The sequence below is a fragment of the Enoplosus armatus genome, chromosome 17 (genome assembly GCF_043641665.1).
Source record: "Enoplosus armatus isolate fEnoArm2 chromosome 17, fEnoArm2.hap1, whole genome shotgun sequence".
In the NCBI taxonomy this organism is placed as follows: Eukaryota; Metazoa; Chordata; class Actinopteri; order Centrarchiformes; family Enoplosidae; genus Enoplosus; species Enoplosus armatus.
In genome coordinates, this window is record NC_092196.1 from 2,404,433 (window position 1) to 2,429,300 (window position 24,868).

At 41.5% G+C, this 24,868-nt stretch overlaps 2 protein-coding genes across 3 annotated transcripts; one reads left to right on the forward strand and one right to left on the reverse strand.

Annotated features, from left to right (window-relative positions):
* The first annotated feature begins 3,682 nt into the window (after nucleotides 1-3,682).
* On the forward strand, nucleotides 3,683-13,326 carry rcn3 (reticulocalbin 3, EF-hand calcium binding domain). 2 transcript variants are annotated; one of them, XM_070922728.1, is made up of 8 exons: nucleotides 3,683-3,722; nucleotides 4,888-5,121; nucleotides 5,254-5,447; nucleotides 5,887-6,059; nucleotides 7,195-7,255; nucleotides 7,342-7,433; nucleotides 8,547-8,654; nucleotides 13,182-13,326. In XM_070922728.1, the coding sequence occupies exons 2-8, from the start codon at nucleotides 4,901-4,903 to the stop codon at nucleotides 13,287-13,289; spliced, it is 957 nt and encodes a 318-aa protein (XP_070778829.1). In that variant the 5' UTR covers nucleotides 3,683-3,722; nucleotides 4,888-4,900; the 3' UTR covers nucleotides 13,290-13,326. The 2 variants fall into 2 exon arrangements, with proteins under 2 accessions (XP_070778829.1, XP_070778828.1); XM_070922727.1 differs by lacking the exon at nucleotides 13,182-13,326 and adding an exon at nucleotides 9,999-10,601.
* A 77-nt stretch (nucleotides 13,327-13,403) lies between these two features.
* On the reverse strand, nucleotides 13,404-18,235 carry nosip (nitric oxide synthase interacting protein). The gene is made up of 10 exons (XM_070922729.1): nucleotides 18,152-18,235; nucleotides 17,832-17,938; nucleotides 17,587-17,692; nucleotides 17,403-17,484; nucleotides 16,678-16,813; nucleotides 15,424-15,575; nucleotides 15,035-15,151; nucleotides 14,396-14,466; nucleotides 14,183-14,291; nucleotides 13,404-14,088 (listed from the first exon to the last, which is right to left on the reverse strand). The coding sequence occupies exons 2-10, from the start codon at nucleotides 17,899-17,901 to the stop codon at nucleotides 14,017-14,019; spliced, it is 915 nt and encodes a 304-aa protein (XP_070778830.1). The 5' UTR covers nucleotides 17,902-17,938; nucleotides 18,152-18,235; the 3' UTR covers nucleotides 13,404-14,016.
* Nucleotides 18,236-24,868: the final 6,633 nt, after the last annotated feature.

Below are 24,868 nucleotides of genomic sequence, written 5' to 3' on the forward strand. Positions count from 1 at the left end.
TTGTCATATAGACAACTATGGTGGCCCCTAAGGACAAAACACATACATAAGCAAAAGCACAAGCATTGAGGAATGGTGCTCCAAATCCAAAATTGATATACCATGACCTGGATGACTGAGGATCTTCCCAGACACAGTCAGTAGCTGTTAATAACAGGTAGCCAATCAGGCTCATTGCTAGCTCAGTTTGGACCTGTCTCATCCACTGAAAAACACTTCCGATAGATATAAATCTCACCTTTTGTGTTGCTTATTGAAGTCCTGCTCAGATGAAGAGCAGCACACAGCCTCCTCTGGGAACCATCCAAGACTGCCTCCCATGCAGTGGATGAGACGGACCCAAACAGGGCTAAGTTGCTGAACTTGAACTTTAAGCACAGGTCTATGGAACAGGGTGGTCTGTAAACACATTGGAGCATGGGTAATACAAAGATGTAGTGCATAAAGTCTTAAACAACTTGTGGAATTGCCATTTTTTATTTAGTAAATCTGCTCAAGCTGACGCTCTCCTGATCCTGCCGAACACTTCAGACCTCATCAGTGTCTGCGAATGTTCCACGGAGCTTTTAAGCAAGTGTTAGGGATGTGTAGCAGTTCATAAAAAGTGTTACCACATAAAGTCCTTTCTGATTATTAACTTACTACAAACTAATATTATTATAAATAAAAATATATTTACGTCTTTTTACATTCATGTTGCAGAAATGACATCCAGTAACCCTGATGGAAAGTGTTTGTTCACATAGTTCATGGAGTCAGTATTGTCTTGTATGAATTACTCTTCGTCTTGCATACACTGTACATCTTAATTGGTGTTGTGGTGTCGAGGCTGAGCAATACGATGGCGATGGTGACAACACTGCCTGTCTCCCTGTTGTCACTCAGTATTACCAAGAGTGTCCATGATGACCTTCTCAAACATTTTTGACATTAACTATTTGCACTTGTGATCCGAGATAGATGATTATTGATGTAATTATTTTAGATGGCCCTAACTGTCGTTGTCTCTCATACACTGTCCATGTTCTGTGATAAATAAATGCAGTTTTGAGTAACTTAGTAGAGTTCTTATTTCTTGAGCGTAAAAGCTCCTTTTTGACCTTGGGAGCAGTAGTTTTTAGAGTTTTCGATGGCTTAGTAATGTAGTTTAATTTTCAATTCAATTCAATTTTATTTATATAGTGCCAAATCACAACAAAGTCATCTCATGACACTTTACAAAATAGAGCAGGTCTAGACCGACTCTTTATAATGTTATTACAGAGACCCAACAGTTATTACCATGAGCAAGCACTTTGGCGACAGTGGCAAGGAAAAACTTCCTTTTAAGAGGCAGAAACCTCGAGCAGAACCAGACTCTAGGTGGGCGGTCATCTGCTTTGACCGGTTGGGTTTGAGAGACAGAGAGAGAGTTTAGTCATAATATGTATGTGTAATCTGACAAATTACATACAGAAGATTTCAAAAGTACCTGACCTAGAGGGTTCTTAATGTTTTGCTAATGCTCTAGTAATCATTTCCTAGGAAAATTCCTGGGAATAATGTAACTAATGTCAACGTTGTCTACAGATAGAGATACATTTTGTCATTGAAAGAAAACCTAATTTTAAACCAACCATCAATTTAAATATTCATTTATTACTCATTTATTATTGGAAACTATATTCAAGGAATTTATTTTTATATGCATCAAAATGTCACCAGTGAATCTCCATACAATGAAAACCTACACACAGTATACAGTTAGTATACAGTCGCTATAACTTTAAATGAATAGAAGTAATATGTTTTATCATTTACAAACCCTAATGCTTAAAAAGCTTTAAAAAGATTTCCTGAATTGAATGTTTTTTTATTTTAAACAATAATTGGTACATTTAATGACAATTTTCTCACTGTTTTAATATATTAAATTGCATCATCTATTGTAAGATTTCTTAATATACAGTCTCTGGATGAGTGACTTATCTTATGTCAGTGGACGTATTTTAAAAAAGATTCAACTTCATAAATTATTCTTGAAGATGATGTTTCATTTCCGACTTAAATATTTGTTAAATATTTGGAATATGTTAGAACAACAGTTTGTGTGATTTCTACTGGTGTTTGTTGTAATTGTCAGGACATTCTGACCTCAAACCTTTCTCTCTCTCCTTACTCTACTAAACCAATGATCATTTACTTTGGACACAAGTAGTACTGGGTGACTCTCACCACCTTGATGGGAAGGCCATTACACAGGCTGCACATGCATTATTTCATTACTAACATTCACATCACAGAAATACGAGGTATCTCCTTTACATCACTGCAAATGAAAATAAATAAAATAGGACAAAAGGAGGTGCACATTACAAATGAAGGTGCAATGCATCAAAGTAGTGCAGGTTACTATAAATTACAATTATGAAAAACATTACAGAAAGTTGCATCAATGTTATATATACACACACACACACACACACACACATATATACATACATACATACAGGAGAGCTAAAGATGGTGTTATGTACAATGTAATGTTGTTGACTGAAGCACTTGAGTCAAGTCAGTTTAGTTGTAGACAACATGATATTTCCACTGCTGTTTCTCAAATTGCCAAAGTAACCCGGAGTCCATCCCAGTACTCACACCAGTGCCGGCTTCTGGGACGTGTTTCCAGAAACTGCCGCAGTGCCCGTTCAGACCACAAGCTTGTGGAAGTTTATCAGAGTTCACTGGGACACTCACTTAAACGAGGACAACATGTGGCTCTCGCAAACACAAATACATGTCTTGATCAAGCTCAGATGCTTTGTTGGATTTATTTAATTTCCTTCATAATGGACAATTACATAGGATCAGTCATACAGTATCATTAGTACTATCATGACAGTGAACACTTACATTTGCTGTAGGAGCTGAGAGGAGTGATACACATATACAATAAGGAGTAATGAATAGTGTCTGTCTGATAAGATTTTAAAGGATGATGTATACTTCTTATCCCACACTTCATCACTGACTTGTGGCCACACCAGAGCAGTTGTTGATGGTAGTGTGCCTACAGGCTGGTTTTAGGATCAACAAAACACAAGGAAGTTTAAGTTTGTGACCTGTTAGATTCAGCTGGATTATTAATATCTTGTCCTAACACCAGAAATGTATGGCAGAACGTACACACAGATGGTTATTAATATTAACAATCTGTTCTTATGGGCACTGATAAGAACATACATTATAGTATACTGCATATATGACACTGTCAACATAAATATTAAACGGCATATCCTTTTACCAAAGACTTTGAGAAATATGTTCCATTAAAATGTTACCAGACAGACACCATGTGAAAATAATGTGTATTTTCTGGACAGTGGGCCGACATGCTTCTCAAGTCTTTATTAAGTGTTTACGTCCTCTCAGATCCTGGACGTGCTGAGTTCATGCGGACACGCTGACACAGAACACGCATGCTTCAATTCGTCCGTCGGAAGTGTAATGTGACCATATCACAACGTGGCGGTTAACAGCCAATAAGAATTGATCATAAAGCATTTTACTCGGGTGTCCTACTTTTAATTGGTTAGAATTCCCCGTAGGGCGAAGGTGATTGGGTAGCTGCGGAACGAGGCCCGCCTCCCCGACGCTGTTATTTAAAGGTACAGAGTGCCAACGCGGACCGAGCTGCTGTTCACAAACTACAGAGGGAGGTGTCGCGAGAAGCTCCCGAGAAACTGGTGAGTTGGTTTTGTTCTGGCCTCTAAAAGTAATATTAGAAGATCTGTCTGTTACAGTCCACTGTCAGCTTCTGTGGCTCAGCTGCCACATACATAGCCAGAGGCTGATGGACTCATGAACATGAAGGAGAACTCTGACTGACTCCTTAATGATGGGGTCCATGTAGACTGCAGGGCTGGTCTGATCACTGTAGGACTGTTTATGTGGTTGTATGATTTAAAAAAATAAAAAATCAGTTTTAATGTTAATGAGAGAAAAGATTTTAGCTCAGCTGTTAGCTCTGTGGTGTTCCTTCTGTGGCCCACAGAGAGTCAATGTCAGGGGAGTGATGTCTGACCCCTCTCTCTGTGAGTCCAGGTCCTCCTCAGGGCTGTGCTCCTGCTCCTGTGCTGTTCTGCTTGTGTGTAAAATGTATTATTAAAGAGCAGGAATTTTGTTAGTGGAGGTCGTGTTAAGTATGCTGATGGCATGGTGTTAGTTGGTCTTACAAACAGCACATACGCATAAGATGCAAAATGAGCACATTGGAGATGAAAGATTATTTGTGCCGAGCAGGATTCCATCTCGGGGCCTGCTGAACTTGAACGTGTTGAAAGTTTCAGATATTCAATTTAAGTTTCAAATCATTTTTACACTTGTATAAAGAAATGCTCAAACCATTTCAGCTCAGGGAGAAGCTGATTTGAATAGTTAGCATGGCCAGCAGCAGAAGTGAGGGACCTGTCTACTGTCAGGTAGTCTCACATAGCCAGACCTCCATAGCTCCACACTTTGTTTCAGCAGGGAAAGAGGACACTTCTTTGACTGCCGTCATTCCCTCAGTCTGACCTCTGGGAGGCGCTGTAGTCTTCCAAGCAAATCCAAGGAAATCAAACACTGAGCTGTGAATCCTATATTAACTCTACAGTATTTTATTTTATGTCATAGTGTTTTATGCATTAAGTATTTTATTTATGCTTCTGACTTGTGTACTGTGTTTTATACTCAGTGTACTGCTGGATGTGTTATATGTTCTCATGCTGCTTGTATGTTAACAATAAAGTTCTGTTCTATACAGAGCAATTTGTATCTCTTGTGTTTTCTCTCCCTCTGCCATTATTTTTTCTTTTCTTTGATTCTGAATCTCTGACACGGTGTGCCCCCCCCCCCCCCCCCCTTCCCCAGCCCCCACCTGTCAATGATGATGCTGCTGAAGTCTCTAGCATCCCTCTGCGTCCTGGCTGCTGTGGCCTTTGCTGTACCAGCTCAGGAGAAACGCATCCATCACCAGGCTGATCTGAGTGACCACGCCCACGACGATGGTCATGGCTTCCAGTATGACCATGAGGCCTTCCTGGGCAAGGAGGAGGCCAAGACCTTTGACCAGCTGAGCCCTGAGGAGAGCAAAGACAGATTAGCGTAGGTTTTACTGACTATTCATCAGGTTTTGGTTTTTGGACTGCAGACGTTATTGCTATCGGTGTGTGTGTATGTCAGAATTTGGGGTTCTGTTAACCTTATCCATAACCCTGACCCCGTCTCTCTCCACAGGAAGATTGTGGACCGCATTGACACTGACAAGGATGGCTACGTCAGCCATGAGGAGCTGCATTATTGGATCAAACACCGGCAGAGGAGGTACATCGAGGAGAATGTGAACAAACACTGGAAGGACTACGACAAAAACCAAGATGGCAAGATAGGCTGGGAGGAGTACAAAAACACCACCTACGGCTACTATCTGGGTAATCCTCCATTCTACCTCTTTCTTCTCCCCTTTTTCCGTCTTTGCTACATCTTTATTTCTTCCTTTACACCTCCTTTTCTTTTCTACCTCCTCCAGCTCCACTCAAGTAGTGTTCTTAAATGTAGAATATCCAGAGTAATCAGCCATAGTGTCAAAATAACTTTTAAGCTCTACTTTATACAGTCCATGTACACAGTATATCCATCGTTCCCTGGAGCTTTCAGTCATATCATATGATCTTCTTCAGCAGATGGAGTTTGACCTTTGTCATGGCCTGTCATGAATGTTCAACTATCCATTTTTCTGAGAACTTTAATAATAACTTCTACTCAAAAAAAAAGAGACCCTTTTAGGCATAGAGATGTATTTGTTCCAACAGATGACTTCAGGAAACTATGTCTCTGCGGAACACCAGACAATTGAATCTGTCTTTTCAGATGAGGAGTTTGATGACGTTGATGACAAGGCCACCTATATGTCCATGCTCACCCGGGACGCAAGGCGCTTCAAGACAGCTGACAGAGACGGCGACGGTATTGCTACACGCGAGGAGTTCACTGCCTTCCTTCACCCTGAGGAATTTGATTACATGAAAGACGTGGTGGTGCAGGTAGGAGTCTAATCTCTAACCACCAGGGACTTGATGAGTACTTTCAGCCATGCTAGCAATGACAATGTCAGTGGTCAGTCCACCACTTTGGTCCTGACTAAAATTTCTCAACATCTACGGGCTGGATTGGCACCAAATTTTGTAGAGATATTCGTAGTCCCCAGAGGTCGAATTGTCATCACCTTGGGGACCCCCTGGCCACAAATGTATACATCTGACTTTGGTTTATGACCAAATACCTGCAAAGCTAATGACACTCCATCAGCCTCAGCTGCACTTTAACGTTAGCATGCTAATGGTGAACATGGTAAACATTATACCTGCTAAACATCAGCATGTTAGCATTGTCATTGTGTGCATGTTAGCATACATATTTTACGTCTTGGTACGGAGCCTCCCACAGGTCAAAATGGTAAAAATAAATATTGATGTGGAAGTCTGTGTAAATAGATGAGTAAACGGAGGAAACTGATCAGTAAGTCGCCACAGATTTGCAAACGCTGCGTCTATGCAGTGTTTTAATGCAGCCGAATTCATGGTGTAGTTCACACATATTTTCTGTTTCTGTTGTCAGATAACGGAACAAGTATGAAATCCTGTTGACCAGCGGCCATTACTGAGCTGCTGAGCTACAGATAAAATCATTATTATCTGACCACGACATCGTCGGACAAAATAAATTAAATGACATGTTAATGACAGCAGCTGTGCTGTGAGATGTTGACATTGAACATGAGTACAAAGCATCTGTTACGACACCTAAAAGACCTGCAAATGTGTATTCATGCAGCGTTCAGGTGGACTTCATGGTTTTCAAGCATAATAATCCGTTTGCATGGACTTCCACATTAATATTTTTTTCTACATCCCCTGGGGGTAGCCGTACCTTGGCTGCTCTTTTGGGTTAAAATCAAACCAGGCACACGTGGTCACGTCAATGTTACACATAGCATATAGTGTATTTCTAGGGATTCAAGATACACAAGCTTTATTTGCCCATACTGCTTCTAGCCTTACAGTCACAATACTGTTTCTATAAGTGAAATAGTACAGTCAGGTGACTTTTCATCGCCCCATGACTTGTTTAGCAGCAGGAATGCACCGCTATGAGGACTCAAATCATTTTCTCATTTAGGAAACTGTGGACGACATTGATAAGAACGGGGATGGCAAGATCAACTTAGATGAATACATTGGTAAGTGACTCCCGTTTGCTCTCCTACCAACTATCCCCTCCTCACCGATCTGTCCTCAATGTGTGTGTGCTGCTGCTGATCCACAGGAGACATGTATACACCAGAGAACGGGGAGAGTGAGCCCGACTGGGTCCAGACAGAGAAGAAACATTTCTCGGAGTTCAGAGATGCCAACAAGGTAAAAAGCTGCTCGGTTATTCAAAGTCTGAGTGTTTTTGGTTACTTTCTCAACACATCAACACGAGATTGTCTCAGTCCCAGGTGCATTTAGCAGAGCCAGATATTTCCCTCAGGAGCTGGTGGAGACCAAAAACAGAGCTAATAGAGAGGGAATATTGGATTTACATTCATCATAACTCCAGATGGATGAAACATATCAACTTAAAAGGTGATGTCAATGTTGTGTTCACAACAAATCAGGTGTTGCTGGTTTAAAGGTACACTCCAGCAATTTAGTATTGAACTTCCATACATTTGGGCCACACTTCATTCATTAGACCCTCCCTACCTGCTCAGTTCCCTCATCCATCAAACTCCTGAGCCCCACATTGTTAATGTGTAGTCTCCAAGCCCAAGTTGACATCACCATGACATCATTAGGGTTATTTTCTTAACAAAGCTCCTCCAGAGAAGATAGTATATAGCCGTTTCCACAGGCTTAGTGTTACTAACCACCATACACTGATCTTGATGTGAAATTGATAATGCGAACATTCTTCTTCCGTCAGAACTGGAGAGAGAAAAAGTTACAGCTCTGAAACGAACTAAAACTTCATTCTCCATCAGTTCAGCTCAGACCACGTCTTCCATCTGACTGGTTACTACAAGTGTTTTGTGTCAGATCAGCTGCTGGCAAACTTTGTGTATCAGCTTTTCCTTCCTGCTGTTGTGCTGTGGATCAGACTCGGAGGAGACGTTGCAATCCTTTTGGACTGGAATCTGCTCTTATATCTGTGACAGAAATACAGCAAAGCCCAAGGTTTTATCCACCTGTTGATGTTATTATCAAGAAGTGTAATGTGTTAGCATGCTGTAGCGAAATGTTGACGACGATGTGAAGCTCATTGTTGCCACGGTGAGAAGAAGCAGCTGGTGGAACATGTCTGTCTGCAGCCTCCACCCATCAACAGCAGAATTAGCAATACACTCACTGCATTTATGCTACAGCAGGCAAATTTATGATGCGTTTTGTTCCCTGTGAACAATGTCATACTTTAGCTTCCAGCCTCAGATGTCTTGAGTGACACCTGTTACAGTTACTTCCTCAGTAACACAGGTGTGTGTTGTACAGGATGGCTACCTGGATGCTGGTGAGGTGGCCCACTGGATTCTGCCTGGGGAGGTCGACCATGCTGACAATGAAGCCAAACACTTGATGCATGAGACAGACACCGACAAGGTAGACCTGCCACTGACACACCTCACACCTCTGCCACGTGCTGCCTTTGACACTGAACACTGACGCACACTTCCATATTGACCGGTTTCCAACACCAGATACCAGAAGTCCAAAGTGTTCAGGTTGATTTTCACTGCCCTCCTGGCAGACATTACAGACCATAGCAGAGTACTGTGCCTGCCAATACATTGCTGCTAACTGGGAAAACTGGGTTCAAAGATGCTCCAACATCTAAAAATATATATTTCATTTAATTATGTCATGGGAAAAATTCAACTTTAAGGATGAGGCTGGTTATGTTCTATATTTTTCTTCTTGTCAACAAATCATGTGCGGACCAAACCATCAATTAATGTATCTACTATCAAGTAACAAATACTTGTGTGTATCACAGCCTGATATATCTTCTTCCTCTGTGCCGTAAAAAAACTGTTCACATCAATGGGCCGCACTGTTGCACTGGGTGACATGTTCCTTCATTACTATGAACACACACACACTGTAGTTTATTTTGATTCACTCCCACATACACCGTCCTGCTGCCTCACATACTCACTAGAGGACCAAATGTGGATTAATCCACTGCTGAAAATAGTCCCCAACAACATTTTCCTCCTGTTTGAGTAACGTTTGATGTTCGAGGAAATCACTGAGCCTTGTTTTGAAATGAAACTATATATTTGTGAGCTGAAGATTCACTGTATGTCTTCAGTAGCAAGCAATGGGCTTGTGGCTGTGAGCAGAAGTCAGACAGTATTGATAGACAGACTAACATGTTGTTGACTTAGGTGTTTTTTCGTGGGATTTGTTGACAATAAGAAAAATCATCAACATCAGCCCTACCCTTTACAGTATGCTATGAGTTTGACCGATGTATTAGGTACACCTAGCTAAATGTAATGCAGTCCAATACAACAGCCCTGCAATATATCTATAAAGATTATATTCAGTTTGTGTGTGAATGACGGACGGAGACGGAATTAAAACCAGGACCATACTCCACAATCCCATTTTAATATGCACTGCACAGACTACAGTAATGTACTCTATATACGGTATAGTGTACTGTACACTGTAATTAATGTAATAAATAGTAAAAGTAGGACAGGTACAACATGTAGAGAGTTAGGCCAAAAGTGAACTGACAGTCCGTCACTTCTCTGTGCTGTGTATTAGTTAACATGGTGAAATAATTGGGCTAATTGTTGGTTAATTATTAATAAGCTGTCTGTTTTTTGCTTTTTCTTACTTTTTCATCCCCTCCTCCTCTTCCTCCTCCTCCTTTTTCTTTCAATCATAAACCAATAAACCAATGCTGGATGGAATATGGTGATCAAACAACAGGACGCGAAAATAACCAAGAAGGAGATTCTGGCCAACTGGAACATGTTCGTGGGCAGCCAGGCCACCAATTATGGGGAAGATTTAACGAAGAGACATGATGAACTTTGATGAGTTGTCAGAAACTTGTGTGGGTTTTCTACTACTATGGAGAATTCTGTTACAGTGGGTTTTGTAGGGTGGGTGGGTTGAGAATCATGGACCCTGCACATGCACATCCACACTGACATACTAATCCATTCAAATTCACATGCACTCACATACTGTGTATGTGACAGTATGCTGTTGTCCAGTGAAAACTGTCTCCCAACATCAAAATGACAAACTGACAAACAAAACTGTGGTCGTGTCCAACTTGCACTGACATCCAGATGAAACCAGGATGTTTTCTATGAGCCTAAGAGGTACACATGGATGGATGCAATAGAAACTAGGCAACATTGTGGATACAGGGTTTGTATCTGAGGCAGACGTGGTTACTTATGTCAGAACATTTGGGAACGTTTGCTGTCAAAAGTGTATGAAATGCACAATTGGAAGAAAGGCTGTGTAATTGACTTTTGGGGGGGTTTGACTATTGAATAAAGTCTTGTTTTTCTACAAGTTTTTATCTTGAAACTTCAGTTACATTAAATGGTAAATGGTCTTCACTTATATCGCACTCTTAACCTTCACAGTTCCCAAAGCGCTTTACAGATCTGGTCTCATTCTCACACCGATGGTGACCGAGCTGCCATGCAAGGTGCTGGCCTCCATCGGGAGCAACTTAGGGTTCAGTATCTTGCTCAAGGACACTCATGTGGAAGCCAGGGATCGAACCCCCAACTCACTCTACCTCCCATGCGACAGTGCTAACCACTGCACCACCATGCCGCCCATTAGTTATATTACTCTATTATATGATTGTAATTCTGACTAATATTATCAATTCAACAATGGACCCTTCTACTAGTGTAGAAGGCAGATTTCTGATGGTTACAATACAATAAGACATCACATTTAGTTTGAAGGTGTAAAGCAGTGTGGGGCTGGGTGTTACACTCAATATTAACATTTATCAACTTTCAGCAGAATGGTATTATGATGATATGATCCTATCATGTTGTCAGTGGTCCAAATGAAAGAAAGCAGTTGTATTTAAAATTGAACAAAATTAGTTATGAAACTTTAGTTTTACACATATAAAAGCTTTGGTCTTGTAGATTGATTCATTATTTTATAATATTTTGCAGACATTTGTCATATAAGATAAGTGTAAATATCCTTGACATTGTGATGTTGACTTAAGCATTAGCGCCCAGCCCTAAGCAGCGGCATCCTGGCTACCTGTCTACTGAGCAGGTCACTGTTGCAGCCAGTGTCCAGTCAAAACAAACCACATTTACCAGAGCACACAGCTCCTAAGAGAGGGTTTAAAAGTGAACAGTTCAAACGGCAGGGAAAACGTCCCGAATATTTTTTTCAGCAGGACAATTGATGAATTAGGGAACATGAATCACTGAGCTCTTGTATTTTTACAAAAGCAAATATGAAGTATAAGAATACACACACGGCATCTTGGCAAATTGGATCTGCGACCAGACGGAAGCAACTCCTCGGACTGGGTGGCTATAATCAGCCAGGATGGACTGGGCCTACTTCAAAGTCCGAACCTTGTACGGATGAGGAAGGTCCTTCAATGTCGTGCCTGCAATTCTGCTGCACACTTTCACTTTTTACTTTCACACAATTTGTTTCTGTTTTTGAGGGTACGTGACCCTTCATGAAGGTTTTGTCAACATAAGAACTGTAAAGTTTACGGTAAAACTACATGCGCTGATGGACTTTTCTACACACAGCATCCACATGAAGCTTGAAGGTCAGTGAGTATATGCGACTGCCATACATGCATGTATGAATACATGTAACTGTCATACCGTGTGGACTTTCTTCTAGTTTTAAAGCGACTTCAGGAAAAATTCTGTTCAAATCAGGTTGAGAATAAAACCCACTGCCTTTGTTAAGTTCTTTCAGACACATAAACACTGGCAGAAACAGATCGTTCCTTCATGGGCTTTTAGGGAGGGGGGCCTTAAAGAGACTGGAGCTGAGGGGCTGCATGAAGGATCAGAATACGATGAATAAGGACTTATTTGATCTGTGAATCATGCAAAACTGCTCTAGTGGTGTCCCAGAATAAAGATATAGAGCTGGAAAATGAGCATAACAGGTCCCCTTTCACAATTCTTATTCCTGAACCCTTTACAAAATGTGTAGTTCCTGGACTTATTTATTCATTATACTTCAGTAGCTGTGCTGTAGGCTGCTAAGACACCAGGAAGGAAAATCGTTTTTCAGTGATCGGCCAGAAAGGAAACAGATTGCGCAGTAAATTCAGAGGGTTGAGTCCAGACACAATAACTGGAACGCACATATAACGCAGTCCAGTGTAACTGTGCTGTAAGTATAACCATGATGCAAACACAGCCTTTGTGAATGATGACGTTGTGTCTGGGCTGTCAAGAATGCCGACTGAACTTTGTGGTCTCTTCTTACGCAGGTTAGTGGTGCGGTGTTTGACACCACCGTCTGTAAAATAACAGGAACACATTACAGTGTAAAGCATGTGTCCCTACTGTTTAAACTGAACAGTTTTTTATGCAGCTTTACCAATGGAAAGAAAACATTCCACCTGTCCTCTGGCTGCTCTCTGAGCCATCCACCCTTTCTCCCCTTTAGTGACAGATAACACTTTAGATCCCCGCAGGGTCCACTCACATTACATGCACAAGAAACAGTTTGAAGGGGTGGGAGGGATGAAATAAACCAATGCAAGAACTGACGGGGAGATGACAATCAAATGCTTTATGCATTATATACATTGCATTAGGTCATATACACCAGTTGTGTTTTATAGCAAATACATATATATTTGCTGAAGTAATGAGCCTAGTGAATGAGTACATTTTGGATTAAAAGACAACTGGCAGGAACAAATAGACTTTTGTAAAAATCACTCATGCAGCACAGACGCAGCTCTTAGGAACTTTGTACTTGAGTGTTCAGACTCCTCTGTATTTATTTGGCTGCACTGAAACAATCACAAAGCAGACTTTTCTTTGGTCACCCTTTAATGACATGTATAATAAGTACAAACTGGATTATTTCCATATTCCCCTCTCTCTCTCTCTGTCCTTTGCTTGCCAGGACGGCCATCTGACACTGTCTGAGCTGCTTGACAAGATGGACTACATCAAGACCAGCACCATTACAGACTACGGAGGCATGAGGGTGGACGACCATGACGAACTATGAAACTTTTACCACAGCACAGGAGGAATGATGTTTTCATGACAGAGCAGCTCAGACTCAAAAGACTGCACTGCACTACTGCATATATAAATAATGTGCAATAAAAACAGCAGGCCAGTGGTTTCCATGTGTTTAATGTAAGTGATCCTCAACATCTGGCATCATGTCCGACTACTGTCATAATAATGTGAGATAACGGTGTCGAATGCAGTCATACACACTCTCTCTCTCTCTCTCTTACACAGTAAAATAGAAAATGAAGAAGTCACTGGTAGGGCTCTGGCAATCACATGCTGCAGCCAAGCAGCTTTAACGAACATGAATGGGTCACATGGTGATGGATCTATGATCGACAGATCAATCCATTTGATTCTACTAAAAATGAACCAACAGCGTTCCCACAAAAATCACTATTGAACCCTCTGCAGAGGGAATGAATGGAATTGACAGTCAGTGAAGCCATTTTCAACATTTTAAAAGATAAATGTAATTCAGGAGGGCATTGTATTTCAAATGACTGACAAAAAACGTCTGTGATGGACTCTGGTTAAATAAAAAAAAAAGAAATGCAACTGGCAGCCCCCTACAGGAATACGACCATTAGAAGAGGTGAAAGATGTCGACATGCTGGGGAGGAGCCTGTTCAACAAATATATCACCTTTTACAATCCACAAAACTACAGTAAAAGGATGTACATGAAGTCATTGTGACAACGGATCCTCCATCGTCTCACACTTGCATCACTGGACGAGCCTCTTTGGCACGGAGGTCAACCCCGGAGGCAGCGAAGCCGGTTCCACCCTGTCAGAACACAAGAGACCATCAGCACCACCTTTAACGCTACGTGATGAGTTCACCCCCCACCCCCAACACACACACAGAAGTACACACATACCCTCTGCAATGGAATGATGTCTTTGTCGGACAGTTTGTCTCCAGTGACAGGATCAGTCATGTCCTTCTTGATCAACTTCTCCACACACTCCTCAGTCACCACAGTACCCCTGAGCACAAGACAGAGTGTGTCAGTCATCCCCCCCCACAGAGTACTAACAGAGAACACTTCACATCTCAGTGGGAGAGGGGAGGGGGACATGTCAGCACTCACGAGGGTCTCAGAACAGCGCAGGGAACACTGTTGCCCAGGACGTCTCTGGTTACTGCGCATACGTACCTGTCCTGAAGAAAGAAGACCGATTATATCAATACTGTGCATCTGTTCTGCAGGATGTGCTTCGGAAACATTTTTTTCTCTTTATTCCGACATTTTGCAGAATAAGTTATTCATTACAAAGTTGCCCAGACACTGAATTGGTTTTAGTACAAGAAGAAAACAGATTTGACTGACGCTCAGGAATGCTGAATGGCATGCAGAGGAGAAATTTGAAAGATAAGAGAATGACTTCACATGTAGTGTGATGGACTGCGCCGACAAACTAAAAGCAAGTTAAGTAAAGAAAAGGCTGCAGGTGACTGACAGCTGGCTTCTTCAGCTCCCTGCATTCGTGTAGACAAGAACTGAGGTAAACAGTGTTACGCTAACTTTCTGTAGGGTGAAGCTGCCGCTTGATTGGACACAGTTAGTGCAGAAAGGCCTTGCTAGATGTGTATTGGCAGTAATGTTTGGTTGAGTTAAGATTTTTTATTTTTTATTTTTTAAACAAAGTTGCTCGTGGTGCATGACATAAGATTTCAGCTGCTAACGCTGACCCTGACGGTGGACTACAAGCTGCAGGCGTTAACTGACCTGGCGGGTGAGCAGGGCCACTCGATCCAGACTCGAGTCCAGAGGGGTGAAGCGCACAGTGATGAGCTCATTCATCTTAATGGGTCGTCCTGACATGGGACATAACACTGCCTTACTCTGACAGACATCAGGGAAGGAGAGAAAGGGCAGTCATTAAAAAAAAAAAAAAAAAACACACACCACATCTCACATGTAACATTACTCGCTCAGTGACAAAGACTGGTTTCAAGTCAACCTGACTTCTGCCTTTAAAATAGAGTCAACATGAAACAGAGAGACAGACTAAATAAACAGAGAGAAGCTCATGACATCAACATTTAAAGCAAACTGGTGAACCTGGCAGTGACTCCAACCGCACACACAGTGCGAATTTTAAATTGGCCACTCACTGGTTTCTTGAGCAGGGTGGGCTTGGACTCGGGTGTCAGAGAAGGAATCCAGAAACTGGGGAGGCTCTGGCTGGAAGTGGCAGCTGAACCAGTGCTGGAGGACTCTGCTGAGCTGCTGTCTGTCCTGCCCTTCTCACTTCCTTTGTTCTGTCCTGAAGGGGGAAAAAAAACAAAACGATCGAACTTTCTACGGTCTCAACATTACAAAGGACAACCACTGAACATTAAGTGGGGCTTTACGGTCAGAGGGAGGGAGGGAGGGGAGGCAGATTCATCATGTGGTCCACAGACTGAAACTTCCAATCTTTGACCGTCACACCACCACTACCAAATTCCATTTCACCTAGTTAGTTATAAAGTAATTCCTTTTTTGAACCAACATATTCTGCTACTACACTAAATGGCCAGATATCCTGTATCTGCACAGAAATCTTGGTTAAAAATAAAAAAGGTTAAATTAATAACATAAAAAAAATTAAAATAACAAAAGAATATTGATCTCCAGAGGGCACCTGACGAGGAAGACGGAGCTTTGTAAAGCCATTGTTCTGATCTGCGTCTCAGTACAAGCAGAGCAGAGTTACTGGTATATGTTAGCATTTATGAGCTGCTTCAAATGTTATACAGCGTTATACAGTGTTATACACCTGCTGTAGCTGAACTACCACAGAAGAGGTTTGAAGTACTTTGCCAGGTGTTGATATGTCTGTCTGTGGACAGATTTAGTCAACACGATAGAGTCACAACCTGCAAGACGCGGTCACAAAACTCTGCCTTCATTTTCATCTCAACTACACTCCTGCAGAGTTCAAGGATGGGTGTGGCCTGAGCAAGGCCGCAGAAAGTAGGGTCGGAAGTAGGGGAGGGGCCATGAGTACGGGCGTCGAGGCTGCTGTGATTCCCCGCAAGATGGTCTCTAGGTTGATTAGTTATTGGTGATTTAACATTAGACATTGCTGTCATGACAATAGAAATAAAAATGCAGTTGAGCTACATAAAAAAAAAAAAAAAAACAACACAATATAGGTGACCATACAGACAAAACAGAGACTCAGCAGATGTTGACTGTGATGCACACTTCAGGCGTTTCAGGGTGGGTAGAGATTTTTGGCAATAACAACCTCAAGTGTTGCTAACGTGGACGTGCGGTGCTTCTTTTTGCTTTTATTAAACAGATGTTTCCAAAATTAGCCAGCTTAGTGAAGACTTGGTCTCAGTTCTATAATATACTGAAGACAAACACAAGACACATACCAGATGTGAAAGGGTTGATGGGTTTGGACACGATGCTGTTCTCCCTGGTTTTGAACCTCTCCACCCTCTCTCTTTCCTCTGACTTGGACTCAAGTTGGCTGTTGCTCTTCTGCGCTTGCTTCTGCTTCTCATACGCCTAAAGAATTTGGAGGAGAGAAACACAGCAGAGTTTTTGGTCATTCTGACGACGGAAGCAGTTTTCGGACTGAGGGAATCCACTGCTCCTCACGCACTAGAAAAACAAAATCCTACATTCATGAATGTTAGTTAAGACTGTGTCAGAGAGACGTTGTTTCAACCTCTGGTCAAACCAGTTTTTTGAGTTATTTATTGTCCATAGAGAAGGACGACATCATTTATCTGTCTTCCAAAACCGTTACAAATGTTGTAAAATGCATCAGTTTTGTGGTGTGACAATAGTATGGTACGGTTTGGTTAAGTTTAGGGTAGTCCTCCATAACCAGACCTATCTCCAGACTTTGGAGAAAGGTCTGGCTCAACACATTATCAATCTGGGATAGGCAAAAAATCTCTCTGGTTTGTTTGTATTTCTTTAAACCAATGACTGCGGGTCAACAGGGGAAATTTATATGAGATGCAATTAGTTCAGAAAAACAAATGAGACCAACTACACTGTGAATCCACCTGTATTAAAAGACAGTATGAGTGACCACAGAGAGCAGGAGGGCACTGAATGGAGGTGACATTGAGGCAGACGTGCTTACCTTCATTTTTTTGGCAATTTCTGTCTTCTGGTGCAGAATATATTCAAGAATGGCCTGTTTTTCATACAGGTATCCATCTGGACTGCGGACAGCAACGAGACAGGTTATACAGTATGTTTGTATGTTTGAGAGTGTGTGTGTGTGTGTGTGTTGGAGAGTGTGTGTGCTGGAGAGGTAAACATACGTCACCACAGGGTTTTGACAGGGCTGCAGGGACAGGCAGCAGCAGTCAAAGTCTTTGATTGCATCTTTGCCCAGTCGAATGGACTGTGTTCCGTAACCAGACGCCGCTGAGACAGAGGAGAGCCGCACGGCATGATTACACGGTGTATGTACAGATTCAACTTTCTAGTTACCCGCTTGAAGAGCAGCCATCAAACCAGTTACTATAATAGGACCGAGTTGGGAGACCTGGTCCTGGGTCCTCACCTGTATCTTTCTTCTTCTCGTGGTATGTGTAGACAGCTCCGGCCGTGCAGTTCTTTCCGTGGCGAGTCATTGTGCCTCAGATGTGTTTCTAAATTGAATCAGCTAAGCTAGAAATGTTGAAGGGGAAAACGGGAATGTTAATGCTGATGTTGAAAAGAGTGTTGATGTTGATGCTAAGATGCTAACATTAGCAGCTAAACGTCAGCACGCACAGGACTTAATGTATTCCGAACAGGTCGCATTAGAAAAAGCCGGAAAACGAGCTGTGGCTAAAGAACAGCTGTACAACCTGCTGCTGGCTGCAGAGGATGTAACGTTACCTGGAGAAGAAAAGTGTGTTCAACAAGCACCAAACCACCAACACGACGACGACGACGACGGCTGCTGCTGTTGCTGCTGCTTCTTCTTATCCTACTTCCGCTTCCTCCTCCTACTTCTTCTTCGGCGTTTTTATGGCAGCTGGCATCCTTCATGTTGCACCACTGCCACCCTCTGGTTGTAGTCCTCGTCGATGTCGTTTCCCCACAACCTGAGGTAATGTGAACCAAAGAGGGCACAACGGGAAACACCATTTTAACACTTCGAAATACTAGTCGTATGTCGTATAACAGTCCACAAACTCAGGCACCAGGATCAGGATCAAAGTCATCAGAGTTCATAATGGCAGACACTGGAGCTGAGCCCTCTTTAATCTATTTTCGCTTCCTCTTCTTCTTTGAGGTCTCCTTAATGTTGCATTGCTGCCATCTTTGAGAGCAATCAACTCTTATGTGTACCCTCACTTCAAATCCAGTTCTTCACCAAGTCCTGACCCCAATGCCCTCTTACATTCTCACTGTAATCCAACAAACTCTTTCTTCTGACCACACATATATTTCTTAGATCCATTATTTCTTGTCTCTCTGCTGCACATTTCCTGCTTAGTACCACCCTCATCTCTCCACATACAGCCACTGCACTTACGCGGTGTAGTGTGCCGTTCAAATGCTGTTAGGCCTACGGTTCATGTGTTGCACCATTCTTGCATGTTGGCCAGCAGCCACGAGCACATGAGCATGAGCCCTCACCCTTTCATCCTCTCTCTCTCTCTCTCTCTCTCTCTCTCTCCCTGTAAAGAAGGATTTCTGATCAGGGCAAGAAATTATAATGATTTTACACACTGTTGAGCTGCATTTTCTGGTGATTGTACACCAACTGATTTGAACTGAATAAGGAGTACACTTTAAAATGTATTTGTATTCTCGCATTTTACAAGTCTATCTTAAAACAATCATGACATGCTCATATGCACAGAGAAACTGTAATTGTCGGTTCTGTCCATACTAGTAAGTATCTTCCAAACTTACCTGACTTTTTAGTGTAAAGTACGCTACAGTGTACTTACAGAGTTTCCTCACAAAGAGAGAATTTGGTACAAAAAAACTATAACATTAACTCTCGTATTGGCTTTAGCTGAACTTTAGAATGCAGTTTTACACAGAACAAGGACGGCGAATATGGAGAGGAGGAACAAGTACAGTACACTTTCAATGTACGTATGGGCTTGTGAGTAATTTATTAAGAGGCCTGAAAAAAATCAAACCTATCCTTTAAAGAACACAGCTGATGTGTTAGTTTGGGCTTTCCTAAAATCTGATTGTAGGAACAAACAAAAATCCATTTCACATTAACCTCTATAGAGGTGATGGTTTAAACCACCGCCATCACCTTCATCCTCCCTAAGTGGGGTGTTGAAGGGTTTAATGGGTATTTGAATGCTGAATTTTGTTGTTTTTTGTTTTACCACCATATCAGATTGTGTAAACTATTAAAAATGTACCATTTAATATATGTGCTAACATACTGGTGCTCTGCATTTGCCTACACTGAGTAAAACAAGTTAAGACTGCATTTTAATGGCTGACTGTTTTTCATTTTTATAATGTCAAATACAAATGTTCAGGCTGTGTTGTGCATCATTTGAAACAAAGTTAAGCCTGACATTTATTATGTTTAGAAACTTAACACAGCAGGTTCAGGAAATGTGATTGAGCTTTGGCTGCATACATCATAAATATAAATATATCGACATGTGAAGTTGGGCACATCTTTTGCCTAGGTACATCAGGGACATCAGTGAAAGATAAATACTGCTTGGAGAACAGACCCTGATGTTCAGGTAGCTAGTGAGAAAACTGGTGTCCTGAGCCAACAGTGATGTTAGCAGTGCTTGTGTTTCCCTTACATGTTGTGTTTATTTCTGTGTGAATAGCAGCATTTCCTGCCTATGTGACTGTGGATTTCCTGTCAGCAGATCCCTACACCCATTGCAAATAAAGCTCCAGCTAACAGATGCACAGAATGAAATGTCGCTGGCCTAAAAGAAATGAAAAATAACGGGGCAGGAACCATTTCTACTGCTGTAAGGAGAGAAAAACATCATCAGTAGCTAACTTAACACTAACTGCCCTGGATCTTCAGTATCCAAGTGTATAAGTAAGTGAAGTCCATTTAGTGGAAATTAAATCTCCAAGCATTTAGCATGATTGCATAATTTTCTTCCAGAATGGAGGGAAACATGGATCATGATAAGCGTAATCAGGGAAGAGTCACATCTTCTTGCACAGATAAACACAGTAGAGCTATAAACACCCTGTTGACCCTGCAGTTATCATCTTAGTCCATTCCTGCATGTCCAGAACATACCATATAAGGTCAGATATATTCAGGTTGTTGGATTGCTATGGTGATGCACTTAATAAAGTCTGGAGTTAATGATGTGGTGAGACTATCCCCCATAGACAGCCCGCCCAGCAGTTATCAGGAGCACTTCTCGTTATCTCTTTGAACATGAGCCCGTCATTATCACTCCATCAGCACCCTGCCCTCCAGCTCTCCATCACTTCCCATCCTGACGCCTGCTGCTTCAACACAAATCTGCTTTACTGGCATCAGCTAGTACAGAACATATCAGGGATAACTTTCTTTCTTTCTGTCTCTCTCTCAGTGGTGCCCATTTAACCTCCAGCTGCTGCAGTAGAGCGGCTCAGTTGAAGTGATGGGGACTAAATCAGCAGTACTTGCTGTGTGTAAAATGCCTTCCAAAAATTTGCTGAAGCTAATATGAGGCTTTAGCAGTCTGAGTTAGACAAATCATGTGGGTATCTTCCGAAGTTACAGTCTAGTACAAAAGTCACTCTTTGTATTTTCACAGATGTTGTTTCCTTGTTGAGTTGCAGTGAAGGGAAGTGTGAAGCTATAACATCACAGTGAAGCTCAAACATCACAGTGAAGCTATAACATCACAGTGCCTTTCCCAAAGTACTTTACAGATCAGGTCTCATTCACCCATTCACACACGGCGACCAAGCTGCCATACTCTGCTTTACAGTGCTAACTGCTGCGCCACCACGCCGCCCATCTTCACAGTGAAGGTATGACAGTGAAAAACACATTTTTGACGGTCCAGCAGCAGGACGGTGTATGTGGGATAGTTTTTTGACAACAATGGAGCTATATAGCACAGAAGATAAAAGATGTCTCAGGCTTTGATATGCACATAATACTTGTAAGTTGATACATTCATTGTTGGTTTGGGTCTGAACATGAGATTTCATGAGTATGTGTTGACAATCAGGAAAAATCATACTTATTCTTTTAGATCAGAAGCTTGTCAGCCAATAGTTACTTGAATACAAAGCCAGTTGTCACAAAATGAGGCAAATATCAGAGCAAGTCTGGACTACTACTGGACGATAATCTCATGATTTCTCTAACTCATCACTTATATTGGAATTGTTTGAGGATCTCTTTGCAGCAAGTATAGAGGAACAATTACATTGACCAGTAACTGAACAAGTAACTGGCATGGTGGCGCAGTGGTTAGCACTGTCGCATGGGAAGTGAAGCTGGTTAGAGCGGGTTGGGGGTTTGATCCCTGGCTGCCCCCGTCATGTCGAAGTGTCCTTGAGCAAGACACTGAACCCTAAGTTGTTCCCGATGGAGACCAGCACCTTGCATGGCAGCTCGGTCGCCATTGGTGTGTGAATGTGTGAGTGAATGGGTGAATGAGACTTAGCTGTAAAGCGCTTTGGGAACCATGAAGGTTGAAAGGCGCTATATAAGTGAGATCATTTACCATTTACCATTTACCATTTAACAATAAAATGATGGATCAGTGAGATTTGACAATAATTATATAGTACAATAATGTAGTAGTAATATGAAGTCTGTTTTATTTCAAAAATCATTAAATACAATAGATATTTATCATTGACCTTTTCCTGACCTCTAGAGCCTTTAAACATCTGCATCTCTTTATCTCTCCCTTTCTCATTAACGTAGCCCCCCACCCCCTCCTCGGCTCGTGGTTTCTGGGTGTTTGTTGTTAGTTTCCTGTCACAGAGGAAGTGCCTCACCCAGCCGCCTGGCTCCCTATTGGCCCCAGATGAACAGTGATTTTTTTTGGAGTGAGACAGAGTGACGGCACAGGAGGATAGATAGAGGGAGTGGAATATGGACAGGGAGCACAAGAGCACAAGATGGGGCTGAGGGCAGAAGGCAGGGAGATCGGAGCAGAGACAGCTTCAAAATACAGATGATGAGAGCCGACGCTTCGCTGCCAGGGAGGAAATGGCTTTGAGTTGCAGGAGGTAAGCATGCACACAACAACGCAGACAGACAACTAAACTAACTTCATACTCTATGTGTTCCATGTTTGACAGTTTGTGTTTAATGGTAACTGTTAACTAGACATTTTGCCTATAACTGACTTCTAAATATCATGAAAGTAAGTTAAACTGTAAGAATTTTTTAGGATTTGGAGACATATGTTTTGAGTGTACTGCATTGATCTGCTTTATTTAAGACTGATACATTTCTTTCACTGGTTTGGACAGAATATATTTAGGATTCAGTCCCAATGACCTGTTGACAGTATAATCTCATACTTACAGTGTGCTGCCAGTTCTCCATCATGCCTTTCTTGGTCTGGTCACTCCCAATCCTTGTACCAGTGTCTTGATACCACAGTGACGCTGGGCAGGTTTGGGGGGGGCTGTGCCAAGGACTGCTGTCGTTATGTGCTCAACTTTCTCCTGTTGACTCTGTTTTCATTCTCATCTCATTGACTTTTGGAGTTATGTCTTTGTGATAACATTCTGCATTATGCATTTCTGAATAAAATACACATCACTGTTAAATGTTATGCTCTCTGAATTTTTGTATGGTTCCAGTTTTGCTTCAGCAAGTGGAACATTAGCAAGAATGGAAGTTGGCAAATCCCCATTTGAACATTTAATTAACGTTAACTTACCATGCACACAAAGTTGAATCCAAAGGATGTTGTGGTGTTGTCTCTCTCTCTCTCTCTCTCTCTCTCTATATATATATATATATATATATATATATATATATATATATTATCATAACGGCGTATGTGGGATGCCATCAGTAAATGATGGCAGAATATTGAATACATAATTGTCTTTCACAACACATAAAGTTTCAATCACCATAAAAACAAGAATGACAGTAACACGCGTATGTCAGAAAACTGAAGACGTGTATATTTGTCCTGATTGTCATGAAATAGTCACGACTAAATGAACAACAATCCCATTTACATTTTAGGTGTTATTCAAAAACTCAGCTGATATGCTTCATCAGGACTGTGTGGGTGTGCTTCATCACATTTGGTCAAAGTGCCCCGGCAACATAAGCAAAATTGAGCTCTCCAGAGCCATATCCATAATGTGCAAAGCCATTCTAGCTTTGGCAAAAAACAATTGCGTGTTCATTTAAGACGCATCATTTATATGAAGAACCTGAATGAGAAAGTAGGTTTTTCGCAGCCTTCAGAGGTGAAAAGGCCCAAACCTACAATAAATTGATCCTGCTAACAGATTTTGTCTGTGTGTCAGAGTAATATGATAGCTTCTATCTGAATAGTTTTTATTTATTTATTACAAATACTTCAGAATACATTTCATGTAAACTCAATAAACAGATAATCGAGGTTGGTGCAGCCAAGCCCAGCTTCAGTATATCAAGGCTTGTTTGTTCCTTTACTGTCCTGATCACCCCCTCCACGAAGAGTGTCATCGGCTGCCTCCAGGATGCCAGGACAACAGACACAGTGGGCATCTTCCCGAGCATCACTGTTTATGAAACATTACAGTCTAGTCAGTGGGTACAGGAAAGTAAAGACATGAACAAGTGCACTTGTTTTACCTTGTACTGCACTTTATTTGTTTTTTATATTAAGTGTGGGTCTATGGAATTGTTCATGGATGCTGATTGTTCATTTTGTGATCTAATGCCTGGCTGCAAACCTTTATGATAATAATAAAAGTTGAAATCTCTTATTTTTCTGGTGCCATTTTTCTGCATCTGGCAACAGGAACATAATGCATAAAGCTCTGAGTGGGTTCCAAGACCAAAGCCCTGTGAACGCAGAAAGGCACAGACATGCACTTTATAAAGCAGAGCAAATGCATCCTTTGGATATAATATAATATTCAATTCAAAGGGGCTTTATTGGCATGGGAAACAGACGTTTACATTGCCATGGCTTGTATGAAATAAAAACATGTACATAAACAGAATAATTGTGATAAAAATATATATATATATATTAAGTATACTTCTCAGCCTCTGTAAAACGATGTGCATGTGCAGGAGCCAGATCTCCTCAGCCATAAATGAACGTAGACATGCCCTTAATCATGTCTGTATGTAAACAGGCTGATCTGAGATGAGATTATACATACGCATTTATTCACATTTGATTAAATATTAATAGATTAGTATATGACACAGTTCTTTTCAGCTGTTTTGGTGGATTGTTGTTCTATGCTCTGACCTTTGAATAGGGAAAAATCAAATATTAGAAGGAATCAGAATCTCCTTCCGCAGACTGAATATCTCAGATAAGTTCAGGAAAAACTGGGTCCTGGGTTCTTCATGTTCAACCAGAGGCGCCTGTGATATTGTCCCATTGCTTCAGACTACATGTTTTGTACTGTGTATGTGACAAATAAACTAGATTTGATTTGATC

What these genes read in the sequence shown, in the direction of transcription:
- rcn3 (XM_070922728.1), top strand. Translation starts at nt 4,901, where the DNA reads ATGATGATGCTGCTGAAGTCTCTAGCATCCCTCTGCGTCCTGGCTGCT. An exon ending in TGAAAGACGTGGTGGTGCAG is followed by an intron (nt 6,060 to 7,194) that starts GTAGGAGTCTAA and finishes TTTCTCATTTAG; the next exon opens with GAAACTGTGGACGACATTGA. An exon ending in AGTTCAGAGATGCCAACAAG is followed by an intron (nt 7,434 to 8,546) that starts GTAAAAAGCTGC and finishes TGTGTTGTACAG; the next exon opens with GATGGCTACCTGGATGCTGG.
- nosip (XM_070922729.1), bottom strand. Translation starts at nt 17,901, where the DNA reads ATGACTCGCCACGGAAAGAACTGCACGGCCGGAGCTGTCTACACATAC. An exon ending in CGAGAAGAAGAAAGATACAG is followed by an intron (nt 17,693 to 17,831) that starts GTGAGGACCCAG and finishes CCTCTGTCTCAG; the next exon opens with CGGCGTCTGGTTACGGAACA. An exon ending in TGTCAAAACCCTGTGGTGAC is followed by an intron (nt 17,485 to 17,586) that starts GTATGTTTACCT and finishes TGCTGTCCGCAG; the next exon opens with TCCAGATGGATACCTGTATG.